This window comes from Seriola dumerili, unplaced genomic scaffold (genome assembly GCF_002260705.1).
Source record: "Seriola dumerili isolate Sdu_G_001 unplaced genomic scaffold, Sdu_1.0 BDQW01000120.1, whole genome shotgun sequence".
NCBI lineage: Eukaryota > Metazoa > Chordata > Actinopteri > Carangiformes > Carangidae > Seriola > Seriola dumerili.
In genome coordinates this window covers 700,437-715,487 of record NW_019174375.1, presented here as the reverse complement: position 1 = coordinate 715,487, position 15,051 = coordinate 700,437, and the positions used below count along the sequence as shown (strand labels likewise).

General features: G+C 37.6%; 2 protein-coding genes across 2 annotated transcripts; one reads left to right on the top strand and one right to left on the bottom strand.

Moving 5' to 3' along the window:
- The first annotated feature begins 1,030 nt into the window (after window positions 1-1,030).
- LOC111223906 (solute carrier family 22 member 7-like) lies at window positions 1,031-7,098 on the top strand. The gene is made up of 11 exons (XM_022748205.1): window positions 1,031-1,578; window positions 1,682-2,066; window positions 2,398-2,501; window positions 2,672-2,826; window positions 3,030-3,198; window positions 4,068-4,191; window positions 4,295-4,404; window positions 4,503-4,717; window positions 5,563-5,668; window positions 6,347-6,556; window positions 6,791-7,098. Exons 2-11 carry the CDS (start codon window positions 1,683-1,685, stop codon window positions 6,873-6,875), a joined length of 1,662 nt encoding a protein of 553 aa, XP_022603926.1. The 5' UTR covers window positions 1,031-1,578; window position 1,682; the 3' UTR covers window positions 6,876-7,098.
- On the bottom strand, window positions 7,094-10,464 carry LOC111223907. Its single transcript, XM_022748207.1, has 3 exons — window positions 10,298-10,464; window positions 9,483-9,773; window positions 7,094-8,490 (listed from the first exon to the last, which is right to left on the bottom strand). Exons 2-3 carry the CDS (start codon window positions 9,652-9,654, stop codon window positions 7,766-7,768), a joined length of 897 nt encoding a protein of 298 aa, XP_022603928.1. The 5' UTR covers window positions 9,655-9,773; window positions 10,298-10,464; the 3' UTR covers window positions 7,094-7,765.
- Window positions 10,465-15,051: the final 4,587 nt, after the last annotated feature.

The window sequence follows — 15,051 nt, the reverse complement described above, 5'->3', positions numbered from 1 at the left end:
ATAGTAAAGCATAAAAAGTCAAAAAATGTCATGGTATAGAGAGGCATAAAAACAACATAGCATGTTAAGGCATAAAAACGACATATAATAGTAAGGTATAAAAATGACTTAGTATATATAGTAAGGCATAAAAATTCATAAATACGTCATATTATAGTATGGCATAAAAAGTCCTAAAAAATTTCATAGTACAGTATGGCTTAAAAACAACATAGTATATTAAGGCATAAAAAATCATAAAAACAACAATGTTTGACGTTTTTATTCCTTACTATCCTATTGTATTTTTTGTTGTCTTCATGCCTTATTATACTATGACTTTCTATGCCTTATTATACAATGTCATTTTTATGGGGTGGCTTGGTGTAATAAATCAATCAGTCAACCAGTCTTTATTTGTTGCTTTTTCCATACAGGTTTGTGTAGTTCACAGTGTTTCACTGATGACTGATAAGCTAAACAGAAGAGGACAAATCAAGTAAAAATGCTGACAATTAGATAAAATAACACTTTGAAAAAAGAAAAAACAATAATAGAAGTACAAATGAAATAGAAAAGGATACAATTATAAATAAACATATAAAATAGAATAAAGTACAATAATAAAAGAAAACACAGAATAAAATACAATTTAGATACATAGTATCTAAAGTAACATTTCTAAACAGTTATTTACATTAATAATGTAATACAAATATAATCGTAGGTAGAATTAAAATAATAAAATGAAAATCAAAAAACATTAGTAATATTGATAATAAAATAATAATAATAATAATTAAAATTTATATGATATCAAAAAGGAAATAACTATAATTAATCTAATAACAAAAAATATGCTAATATTATATTGTAAAATGTATGCAAATACAATAATAAAATAATAGTGTGGTGGTGTTATGACAGAATAGAATGCATTACTTATGTTATATTATGATAATTTAGTATACATTATTATATCATGTAACAGTTACAATTTAACAATGTGAAATCATGTTGTAATAGGTGTTCAGTTTGGGTTGGTCTAACATGGAGTTATTTAAAATGCTTAATCCACTATTTCATCCTCTCAGGACGAACGGTCATCACTTGAAATATCTTAAATCCAGGGCTATGACCATCAAACACTTACAGTATTAAAGTTCACAAAAATGCACAAAGTCAAACAAAAAAAGTTACTCCATAGACTCTGTTTGGTAATCTGTGTCATGTAATCAATAAACATTGTCCTCAAAGAGAGTGTTGGGGTTTTTATGAACTCAATGACACTGGGAGTCTTTATGACCCTAAAAACAAATATGCCCAAGAGGTGACGAAGATGTAGCTTTTCTTTCTGCCAGGTCCCAAAGTGACCATGTGACAGGAGAGTTGAGGGGGCTGCTGAGCCTGTTGACCACATAGTAATGTGTAATCTTTTTAACTTGTCCCTTGTAATATTTTACAGATTTACAATGTCCAAAGGTGATGCAGAGATAAATGGCCAGGTAGGGCTGAAGAGCCTAAATTCAGCGACAGAAAACAACGTGGTGAACAGAGATTCCTCTGCAGAGAACAGTTCCTGACAGTGCAGCTACACAGGTGAGTAATTCAACTTTTTTAATGGTCTTGATCATTTGTCCAAACTTGCATAACTCCAAGTTTTACTTCTGTCAACTTAAAGCAAATTTTCTTTGCTCTTGAGGATGAAGTTTGAGAATATCCTGGAGGAAATCGGTGGTTTTGGGCCTTTCCAAATCCTCATCATCGTCCTGCTCTGCACCCCTCGAATAGTTCTCCCCTGTCACTTTTTACTGAACAACTTCATCGCTGCCGTGCCGCCTCACTGGTGTGATGTCAGCACCCTGGATGATGGAGGACTCTTCAGAAGTTTAACCCAGCAACAGAGACTGACCGTCAGCGTTCCCCTACGAAAAGATGGGGAACCAAAATCCTGTGAGATGTTTTCATCACCTCAGTTTCAGATCTTATACAACGGCTCCAACAGCAGTGCTGAGCTTCCCACAATTCAGTGTCAGAGTGGATGGATTTATGACAACTCCACCTTCACCTCCACCCTGGCAACAGAGGTATACAGTGATGTTTTAAAATCAATTATCAATTAAAATCTGTCTAGTTATAATATTTGTACAGCACACTAAAAAAAACACCAAACACAAGACTCAACATAAGCAGCTTTACAGCATTTATAATGTGCCATATTGTTAAGTATTAACAGCTAAATAAATGAATTGAAATTTCAGTGAGAAATAGCCCTTTACACAAGAATAATTTGAGCTACAAAATAGGTTTTTGTTTTGTTCGTGAAACTTTGTGTTTGGTACCTTACCTTACCCTACCAGAAATCTGGGACCAACATAATTTATTGTGGTAGCTTTTCTCTGTGATCTGCATTTTCAGTGGGACCTTGTCTGTGATAGAAAAAGCTTGACAAAAACCACAGGTACCATCTTCTTCTTCGGAGTGATGATGGGAGCCATAGCTTTTGGATTCCTCTGCGATAAGTATGTGTATAAAAAAACTAACTTCTTTACTTTTTACTAACTAATTTTACTTCTTTTTGTTCATTATACTTTAATAAAAAACATTTAGAATCACATTTCCAATGCTTTGAAGGAGTTGACACTTTAAAGAAAAATTGTTTCACAAATGAATTATTACATTTTTTTTTCAGGTATGGGAGGAAAAACACTCTCCTGGCCTCATACATCATGGTGATCGTGTTCGGCTTCTCCAGTGCTTTTGCAAACTCCTACGTCCTGTTCGCAGTGCTGAGATTTCTCACTGGATTTGCACTGACAGGGATCAGCATCAATTCAATCGTTCTCAGTAAGCTAACAAGTTCACCATATCATCTTAAAAGGTAATGATGTATCATGTGTTGTGCTTGTTGGCCAAATAAATCAGTTATGGCAGGTAAAGTTTTTCAAAAGGTAAGATACACAAATTCAAAATTACATAGCTAACCTGATCACAACAAAATGTAGAAATCATTATTTTTCATTTATTTTGTCATTTTCCTCACCTTGCAGGCATCGAGTGGGTAGACATAGGTCATAGGTCATTTATCGGTGTGATCGGCAGCCTGGCCTGGTCTGTAGGTAACATGCTGCTGGCAGGATTCGCCTTGCTGGTGACGGACTGGCGGACGCTGATCATGACTGTTACAGCCCCTCTGGGTTTTGCAGTTTTGACCTGGTGGTAAGTGAAGTGCATGCACCCACACAGACATGTTATACATGACATATATGCCCATATATCAAGAGTGAAGAGTGATGCTGCCCTATATGTCACCTATAAGGGAATATATTATTATCACATATACAGTATACACCCTCTGGATATGTCAAGATATAAAGTTATAACATATATGAAATACCCATAGTAAAATTTGTATATATAGTTAAATAAAAAAATATCTATATAAGGAAATTTTATATGTGTGTTTATGATACGTATTTAATTTATAAATACATTTTTTTATAACAACATATGTGTAAAAATTTCATGTTTATATTTTAATTTTCTTATTAAATTTAAAGATACATGTCTATCTTTTATATTTAAATATGTAATATCAATATAGATTGACAGGCTTTGGGATGGATAAATATTTACATTACATACATTATGTCTATAATATAAGCATACATACATAAACATATATATTTGTATGGGCTATACATGATTTTTATATATATATTTTTACTTCTTATGTACATGTATTTCAAATATGACAGATCAATATATTTACATTTGCATAGGGGCAGTGTGTTATTGTTTTACACCAAATTAACAGTAAATGTATATTTCATAATGTAGAACTCACATCTAAATATGATTTAATGTGAAAAAAATTTAAAATGACTTCCTCCTGTAAATGAAAATGAAGCACATCATGTATTATTTCATTAAAAAAAGATATATATTTTTTACTTACTGACAAATTAATTTAATCCATTTCTCCAAAATCAACCTTTCACTTTTTAAAAAAAACTAATTAGTCATTAATTAAATATTAATTTCAATTATGACCTAATTAATGTGTAACTATTTGAATGTATCTGCAGGTGGATCCCTGAATCAGCTCGATGGCTTCTGGCGAATGGTAAAGTGGAGAGAGCTCAGTTTTACCTCGACAAATGTGCAAAGTTCAACAAAAGACCAAAACTGTCAGCTAAATTAAAACTGGAGGTAAGATAAATGAATAACTAAATGACTATGTGTTGAATTTTTATTATCCTTTTAAAATCCACTTTTACGTATCACTTAACGTTACTTCTCTGCCTCTGTGCAGACACTCTCCAACATCGAGATGCTGGAAAAACAGGATAAAAACTACACTTACCTCGACCTGATCAAGACCCCAAAGATGAGACAGTTGACTCTCCTGACTGGGATTGTGTGGTGACTATCACCTCAGAAAGCATCAATCTAAATTACTACTGTTAATGGTCCCAAAAGTGATGGGAATTTGTGTTTTAAATGCACATTGTTCGCTGCAGGTATGGAGTTGCCTCCACGTATTATGGCATCAGCCTGAACATCACCGGGTTTGGTTTGAATATGTACCTCACACACTTCATCTACGCAGCCATCGAAGTTCCTGCCAAGTTGATGGTTTACTGCTTCCTCAACATCATTGGACGCAGGAAATGCCAAGCAGGCGCCTTGTTACTGACAGGAGTCTGCATCGCCATAAACATCTTCATCCCTAAAGGTCAGGATGCACATCAGAGCTGCTTTTACGTTTTACAGAAATGAAGTGACGTGAAGTTTTTAAGAGTCATTTTTTTATGGAAGCCCCGAAAATCAAGTGAAAGTCAAGTTTTGGGTTTTTTTTCAACTACAAAAACAACCCCCGAGAGACAAGTGAATTTTAATTTTAATTTATTTATTTATATTTTTAAGCAAAGAAAGAAAAAAAAACAGAAAAATTTCACTTGCCTCTTGACGAATGTTTTCACAGCTGAAAAAACAAAACTTTGATTATATAAAAAACACAGATAAAAAAAATCCACACAAATAAAAATAAATAAATCTATCAATAAATAAAGGAGCAAAAACGTCTGTAAAGTAATAAGCTGTGATTGAAGAATGGGTCATATGGGATTTGTTTTTTTCACAGAAAAAAGTTTAAAAATTAACTTGCCTCCCTGTGATTTATTTACTTTTTTGTTCAAATTGGATCCAAACCCTCATCAGTGGACCTGTACCAGGCCATGCAATATTCGCTATCACAGTGCAATGATAACCATCTAAAGTAAGGCTAATAATAATTATAATATAAAAATGAATGATAATTACATGACTTACTCAGGTATAGTAGGGCATTTGTGTGGTGCAGCATCTTTTCTCATAACTCTCTGCCACATCCACAACAGCAGGTTATTATTGCTTTATTGTCTTTTATTGCTTTAATGTTTCTGCATGTGTCGTTTTGTTTTTAATACCTCCTCTTGTAAAAGTACTTTGATCTGCATTTTATGTAATAAAAAGTTGCCTTATATGGTCATCCAGGCTTATCTCATGCACAGCACTGTATACTGTACTTGTTGTTTGTAGGTCTGTGGCATGTGCGTGCTGTCGTTGCTATTCTTGGGAAAGGCCTATCAGAAGCTTCCTTCACAACTATCTTCCTCTACACAACAGAGCTTTACCCCACAGTCATACTGTCCTGCATGTGCTGCACTGACAGGACCTTACAGCATAATTCTGCTCATCATTCACATCGGTTCTGTATTGTAGTTTACCCTCCAGTGTGTCATGATACTTACCTACTGGACTTTAAGATGTAATTAAATATTATCATTAAGGATAGGATAGATGGACAAAACTGTGTGAACAAAAGTTGTAAAATGCTGTAATTTCCCTTTACTCTATTTTTACTTTTGTATTTTATGGTTTAGGTGGTAAAAACTAAAATTATTTTCTCATTTCTTTTGTTTAGATTTTAATTTATTTGGTAGAGAACAGTATTGTGTTGTGTTGTTTACTTCATCCCTTTATCAGTTAAGTTTACCAGCTTTTTCTATCTAACTATCACTAATACTGATTTATTTAATCATGTTTAACACTCTTTACAACTTTAGTCTGTGTTGGGAGCCAATTATTTCAGTTCTAATGTGATTGGGAAACACTTTAGAGACTGACTGACTTTAAACTGATTGATTAAACTCTGATATTAATCACTGAATTTTCTGAAACGGGATGTTTGTGATCAGTTCAGTCAAAGGCCATGAAATAAACCTGAACCTTTCCTACCTGCAGAAAGCTCATAGAGAGAGTTAAATAACAGCAATGGACAAACTCATTTACCATGTAGCTTATGATTGATTTTCTCTCTCACCAGACAAAACGGTTTGGGCTACACCAGCTTCATGAGTCGTCTGGGAGTGTCGGTGGCTCCTCTCGTCCTGCTGCTGGAGGACGTGTGGACTCTTCTCCCTCAGATCATCATCTGCTCTGTGGCCATCGTGTCCGGCCTGGTGGCTCTGCTGCTCCCTGAGACGCAGAACGTGAGGCTGCCAGAGACCATCGACGACATTGAAAAACCAAGGTTAGTAAACCTATACATGACAGACACAATGTGTGGTATTTGAGAATGTAGTCTGTCGCTACTTTGGCGCCACCTTGTGGTAGAATTGAGAATGGCAGCGAGAGACGACAATGATTAGACTGATTATTTTCAAACTGGTAACAAACTTCATATAATACAATATATTAAAAAAAAGTTGCACCTCAGCTCAAATACCCAAACACTCACTTGCTTTATTGATTTGTTTCATTTCAGTAAAAACACCATCTCCTCTCACTCCGTGGAGTCTTCAGGTGTTTTCCTAGAAACAAAGACCACAACAGACCCACAACAACAGTGACGGAACAAGTGGAGCAAGGACTTTGTTTGTGTGTTCATACACATCAAGCTGAACTGCCATGACCTTACTGCCTTTTGACTTTGTCAGTGTCAACAGTGAAAGTGAGGCTGCCGTCTTCATGTTTTTAAGGAAAACTCAGGTCAAAATCTTTGTTTGTGTGGTTTGTACACATCAAGATAGATATCAAATATGGAAAATGATTTATTTATAAAGGTACAAACTGAATAAATTAAATCTGAAACCAGTTCATCTACAATTGTGTTTTATTTGATCTGAATGATAAAAACACCACCAACTGTAATGTAATTAAATAATATGATTTCATATTAGCTAAATATACATAAAATTGTCTGAAACTATATGCAGCTGTGTTATCAACTACCATAAATTTAATTAGATGAAAGACAAATTTCATGGCAGGGCTCCACAGGGTCACCTTAAAAACTGCTGACAGTCACTGCGGCAAAATCACTGTTAGCCAATATGTCAGTCTCTCTGGATATTCAATGAAGTAACATTTCTTCGAGGCCCACAAAACAAAAAACACATCAATACAAAAACACTTAACATTAGAGTTCAGTATGTTCACGAAAATAAGAGTGCAAAAAAAAAGGAAATGATATATGATATGATATGATAAAGTGCGTGTTGCAGAGTAAAAAGAAGAAAGCCATTACATTGCATTGTAGGAAGTACTAAGTTGAGCGTACAGACATTTTCAGCATAAAGAAAAGTTAGAGCCGTGGTTCCCAACCTGTGGGCCGTGAAGATGTTGCAGTAATTTGCATTCCTTGACGTCGTTGTCCATGACTGAACAATGGTTTCAGTATCTGTCTGAGTTGTCCCAAACTCAACCAAAGGGTGCGTTTGGGAATCTTGTATGTCCCTCCTCAAAGTCTTGTCTCCACAGTCTCAGCCACAGTTTCCACAGTGGGTCTCTGGCTCTCTTTCTGTTTTGACTTTTGACAGCAGGGCAGTGCCTGCAGCACCTCTTTGGGTCCTTTGGTCATGAATATATAGAGGAAGGGGTCCACCAGAGGGCTGAGGTAGAGCAGCAGGTGAGACACCAACCCCAGGTAGCGCACCGCCTCCTTAAAGGACAGCGCCTCCAGGAGGACGCTGAGGATGAAGGGGACGTAAAGGATGGTGTAATTAGCCCAGATAGCAGCGATCCCCCACACCGTCCTCCTCCTCTCTGGTGTTGGAGGGTTGGATTGGGAGCACATCAGGGCTCTCCAGGAGTCCACAGCGAAGAAGAGGAGGAAGGGGAAAGGGCTGAGCAGAGCCACTGCAAACCAGAGGGTGTACTTGAGCACGGCCAGGGCCAGGACGGCAAATGGAGCAGCCCACGCTATCAAGACCACCGCAGGAGACTGACGGATATTTCTGCAGCAGCCCAGACACTGCGGGTAAGCCACCAGGAGGTGACGCTCCTGGGCTATGAACAGCATGAGGGTGATGTTGGAGACAACGCCAAAATAGAAGATGAAGTCGGTGGCGTTGGAGGAGAGGAAGGTCCCGTTCTCCATGTCCTCATCCACAGTTGGGCGACCGAAGAAACTGATGACGTCGGAAACCAGGAGAAACATGACGTGCATGGGAACTTTATTCTCACCTGGATGGAGCACAGAGGAAGACGAATTATTAATACTGATAGTTTTCATTTCCTGCACACTTTTGTCTGTCTTTATCTTATTTGTATGATGGTTTTAAAACATACTGTTGCTGATACTGAAATGATAACTACTACTGCTACTGCTGCTAGGGCTAGGACTACTACAACGCATTCTGACTGGCTACTACTTATTAAGCTTGGCATTGGCGACATTTGTGGCCAAAGGTATTATGTTTTCAGGGTTGTCCATCTGTCCGTCTGATTCTTGTAACCTTTGCGGAGTGTCTTCAAATTCAAATTTGGTACAAATGTTCACTTGGACTCAAGGATGAACCGAAAAAGCATTCTTTTAGCCATAACTCAAGACTCGAGAAACTTAAAGGAGATATTTGTAAGTTTTGTTCTAGCTATGTGGCCAACGATAGCATTAACAGCTGTTTACTTACCAGTCTAGAGGAAACGTTTTGAGTTCAGCATTAAACTTCATTCCTTTACTCAACAACGCCAAGTTAACTCTTGTCTCTAACACGTCTTTTCTTCTACTGAAGTAAGCATGCTAACCAGCTAGCCCCGGCCCATCTCGTCGCTTTCCGTTAGCGGCTCAACATAGCCTCCAGTCTGCCCTGAAGACGTAGGGTTGCTCAGAGGACGTATTATAACCTCTTGTCTTGTAAAAACAACGATGGCTGAAAGAAACCACGTTCGGCGGCAGAGGAAACTTACAAATAGACCCTTTAACACAAATGTCTATGATGGAGTGATGACATATTGTATCTGCACAGGTAGAGGTCAGCTTCTCTGTGACATCATCACGTTCAAGCTTCCCTTGAAATGACAGTGTATTTACATGGGTTATTTATAGCAGGTGTATCAAACGATAAAATGACGCTAGCTTAGTGCAAACCCCTACATTGGTTGATTATCATTGTGTGTTTTCATATGATTAGTGGATAATTTAAGTTACAGGACAGAGAGCAGAGCACAGAACAAACCTTTGGACAGATTCTTGAGGGCGTAAAGGGCCAGTCCAATCACAGGCAGCCCTAAAGTGAAGGTCAACCAGCTGATCACCTTGGCCACCTGCACAGTGGCGGGCGTGGAGGTGTTGCCTGTGAGGTTGATGAGGAGGGGCGCAGTTGTTGTCACCGCGTTACTGTCAGCCATAAGAGGCCACACCGCGGCTATTTATGTGTTCAGCTGTTTAGATTATCATTCAGATCCTTGGAGTGAGCTGCTCAACTGATGGTGTGGACGCAGTAGGTCGTAATGAGGACAACGTCAGCCTAGTTACAGTCAAAACAAAGACCAGAATCAGCTCAAAATAAGCACTACATGATTTTACATGACTTAATTGTGAAGCTTAAAATAAAGGGCTTCGTGTATTCTTGCTTTGAATGTAGACAGAGTAAAGCCCAACAACACGGTGCTCAATTATCTGTCACCCACAATGTCTGATGTGTGACGCCTGTGCATTTAATCTGACACCTGTGAACTGTCCTCACTGTCCCCTCACCCTCGACATCATGCTTCTTTATCAAAATAAAAGTATATCTACAAAAGCGTCATCAATTTATGGCTAAATACACCACTTCTGCAGAGCTCTGAGGTGTTTTTTTTGGCGTGACTGTTAAAGAGAGAATTTTCAGCACTTCATTAAATTGATGTTAATATTGAAAATACTGATTAATGCAGGTTTAAGATTCAAAATGATCCATGTTTGTTTCTCAAGTAATATATATGTATGTTTTAAAACATTTTTTTTTTCTAATTTTCAAAGCACGCTTATCATCTTGAACCATTATCTTACCTTTAATAAACGCTGAGTCAACTTTCAAACATGAAAAACTCCTCAGCTGAAATAGTTTGAGGTTGGTGTTGAATCCTGTTCAAGTATCTCAATTCCCACTTGGAGAGCCGGAGAGGATGTGTCTACCTGAGTATTGGTGAAGACGTTTAAGTCCAGGTTTGCGTGTGATTGTGTGCGGATCTTTGTTTAATGTGGTTCTTTCTGGGAAGCCATTTATTTTATAGCTGCAGTTCTGAGGCTCCTTATCTCCACAGAGTTGAGCTGCCTGCTTTGAATGAAGCTGAATGTACCTGAATATTCTCCATTGGTTCACACGGCTCATTCTGTGTGTTCATGATAATGCAGGAAGTAAAGATTTGCATGAAAGACTGATGTCAACATATTGAAACTGCCTTTATCTTAACTTTATTCCTGTGTGTTTGTGTGGCTGTTTTTTTTTACAGTGTCAAACACAAACAGACCCAAGTTTTGACAAATTAAAATGGCTACAGGACAAAAAAAAAAAAAGAGCGTAGAAACACTTCAGGTCGTCTGTGACACCGGGATGCTGGTCTGTAATCTAAAGTACTTTGTAATCTGAAGAATGTGACAGTGGACTGAGAGTGGCGTCTCACCAGTTAAGTACTGAGGGTGTCGGCTTCAGTGTCTGACAACTGAATCGCCGAACACTGTTTCCTGCGGTGGAACAGTGACTCATAATTCAGATGACATCTGAGGCGCTGATGAGCAAGGCCGTTAACCCGAGCTGCTCCAGTGGAGCTGCTCGGTGGCCTGCAGATCGGACTGTGGTCGTACTGGACAGCTTCCAGATGTGATCAAGCAACAGCTGGGCCGTCAGTGAAACTTTCCTGAATAAACAAGGGTAAATTCACAGCTGTTTGTCTTGTTGACAGTGTCGCTCAGACACATGAATGTTAACGTCCTCATATACATGCAGGACATACCAGACTATGAATACACTTGTAAATATACATCCTGCAGTCAATCATTATGGATGACAATTGGGATCATGTGGGAAAAAAAAACATGTTGCAATTCTTAAATTAGAAAATGAAATTTCTGCAGGAATCACAGTGGGATTGTTGCTTCTGCACAAGCTGAAGCCAAGTTGTGTTTCTGGCTTGAATTTGTAAGAAGAAGCAGCTGTAGTCGTATCAAAAGATGGAAAAAAGGGGAAAAGGGATGAAGAATTCAAACTGTTGCGTAAGCACAACAGTAAGTACAGAGAGAAAGACCGAGCAGCATCGCCTCATGTGAATCCTCATTCGCTCACTCAACTTAAATGTGTATTGGAACCGGCCGCACACAAACTTTTAGTTTAATACAATAACATGAGCGTTATGAGTATGAGAGCGCCTGACACTAAATAAAGGTGTTACATAAACCTCGTCTGACTGGAAATGACAGTCGGTTTAACCTTTTTGTTTAAAATCATGCAACAAAAAAAGGTTTTTGAGCATTAACTCTACATCATATTAACAGGGAATATCTTATTTGGTATAAAATTACTGAGTTGATGAAGGTTTATCTTTATGTTCATTAAACACAAACAAAATGATGTGTCATAACTTAGTTATTTTATGCACAAACAACATTAAATGTTGGAACTTTAAAGTCAAATTAAAATAACATTTTTAATTATTCAGCTGAATCACACTCTAACTAATAATCTATTACAGTAACATGAAAGTTATCAGTTTTCCTGACACAAAATTAATGTGTCACATGATCCTCGTCTCACTGGAGATTTCTGTTAACAAAGTGATAAAATAATTTGTTTTAAATAATATAATTCTATGTGATAATGAGTCTGTCGTAACATAAAGTTTGTGTTAAAAAAAAGAGTAAAAAGGATAATTAACTTTATGATAATTAACATCTATTACTGTAATTTTCTCACAATCTCTCCTTTCTAAGTTAAAGCGCTGAATAATTGCCAGAAGTGTTTTTAGGATTTTGGATATAAAATGTCATCACTTTATTGTTTTATCTCATTAGATATTTGTGTTAAATCGTGTCATAATTAGTGTATAAATAAGTGAGTTATGGCCAAAAACATGTTTTGAGAGGTCACAGTGACCTTAACCTTTGACCTTTGACCACCAAACCCTAATCAGTTCATCTTTGCCAAATTTTGAAGAAGCCGTTACTGAGATAGCGTGTCCACGAAAAACATGGGACGTGAGGATGAACTGAAAACATAATGGCTGTCGCCGGCGCTGAAGCAAAATGAGCCCAACATTAGTCTAATGTGTCGGTGTCATCCTGGTGTACAGGGTATAGGTAATGAATGTAAATCAAAGAAAACTGTAAAAATTGCCCTGACAGCGCTCATACTGGGGTCATCAGCGGCCGCTCGTCCTTTCAGCCGAGTTCAAAGACATAAGAGAATCGTCCTTCTGCTTCACCGTTCGCTCGTCGAGCTGTGAGACAAAGTTTAAAATCCGTTGGGCTCCCCTCGGCTCTTTTCAGTCCGTCTTTACACATGATGTGTTCAGGTCTTGTTACAATTGACCTGTGACCGGCAGCACGCTGTGAACGCAGCTATTGTTTCTGTGAGAAGGCCTGGGCATGTTGCTTTGCATTATGGGAAAGACAGCATGAAGTTGGTGGAGGTGTGTTTAGAATAATCTGCTGATAAAATAAATCGTGCAGAGTCTGTGTCCTGTTATGTTTTTCCTTTGGTCATATTTCTTATGTTAGCCAGTATCTTGTCTGATCATAGTAAGATTATAAGCAGGGTCACGGCCAGGACTGTAGAAACACTGAGGTCATATTACTGCACGTTTATACACAAGGGGCATGATGTTGAATGTCAAAAATAGCAATTATTAACGGGAAGCAAAGGACCCACTCTTACTCTTCTTCCTTTTTCTCTCACTCCATTTCTGTCCTTATTAAAAGCTTGTGAGTTTTTTTTATTTACTTGTAAGCTTTTCATTTGTTTTTGTGTGTGTAGGTTTGTGTGTTTATCTTTTCTTATTATTCCTTTGTGTGTGTGTGTGTTTTTTATGACTCCAAGCAGAGTGTGAATTATAAACTGAAAATCAGGGCGGTCGACTTTTTCTCCCGGGCGAAAGGAAACTCAGCACAGGGCAGGCACATGCTTCAGTGAATTGTAGTGTTGCAGTCCTTACAGTAACACTTCTGAAACGTATGGAGTGGAAGTATAAAATAGCACAAAATGTAAATATTGAAGTAAAGTGAAACTACCTCAATATTGCACTTAAGTACAGTACTTAGAGTTAATGCACTTAATTACTTTCCATCACTGCTAATACAATTACTAAGCCTTCAGTACACATGTATTTTATTTTTGTTCAATTACCCGACAACGTGGAACTCCTGAATTCAGGAGTGAAAATAAAGGGGGGTGACTATTAATATCAGAAAGGTATAAGACTAACTAAGTCACCAAGCCAACACTGGAAATAAGAAGGCATGCTATCTGCCAGCTAACATTAGTTAGCTAAACTGTAACTTAAAGCTAAAGTTAAAAACTAGCTAACATTAGAGCCCATCCATAGATTTTTGACGCAATCTAATTCAGAACTCAGAAGGTAAGTAAGTAAAGTGATTTAAGTAAGTAAGTAAGTGGCTACTGCTACTTACATTTACCTACAATCTCAGTTTCCTTGTGCAACACACAGTGGCAGAGACACTAAACACTAATTGGGCCGAGGCAAGTTGATGAGACATTCAGCTATCGATAATAGGATTAAGTTTATTGACAATTTCAGTATCTTCTGGAACTGTAAAGATCGCTTTGAACCAGACGATGTTCATCCAAACATCACTGGATCCAGACTGCTAGGTGCCGACCTTCGTCATGCCCTTGAGATGCCATACACAAACAAGAAAGTCTGGATAGGCACGAAGCACAGATGTAGCAACAGTGATAGAGACTTGTTCTCCAATCTGTAATTTCTATCAGTCAGTCAGACTCTGACTCCCTGACTCCAAGTCCTCTCATGGCAGCCCCCCTCTGAAAGTTAAAATTATGGTTTTGATAACATAAATCAGCAATTTTCTAATTAGCTTTAAACTGTATGTTGACCACGGGTGGTTGCATGTAGGGAAAGAGTTTGTCCCCACTTTCTCCCCTTACTTCATCTACTGATTAAGACCATTACATGCTGTTGAAAGCTCTGGAAAAAGGTAGTAAATTGACCTTAAGACACGTTTTAAACATCTATATCATTTAAAGTTTTATTTCACAAAATTATGACTCCCTTTTTTTTTTTTTTAAACAACGTCCACTTCTGTCTTTGTTTTGAAGCTGTAGTTTTACATGAACTATCGCAGTCAGTAACCTAAAGTAACCTCAGTGAAAAGGAGCTTCCGCTTCCTGTCGCCGCTTCACAATAAAAGCCACACCATGCGTCGCCATTTCAGTATTTTTAATGTGAAGCCGCAGTGAATGCTGGGTGATGACAGAGGTTGATGCCAGTGAGATATAATTAGAAACAGTAACACAGTATTACATGCAGCCTGATTATGAATCCTCCAGCATGCGAAGGCAACCTGAATCCTGTAATACTACAAGCTTATGTCCTATAAATACATTAAGTGGCTATAGCTTCAAATGCTACGGCCTTATTAAATTAGGGCCTTACTATGTGGAAATATTAATGGTACATATTCCCAAATATATTTATATATTTTTTTCTTGATCAAATTAACACAAATAAATGACTTTCCCACTAATTACTGCTTCGCACGCAGCTCTTTATAGTTGTGGTATAGTGCTGTGC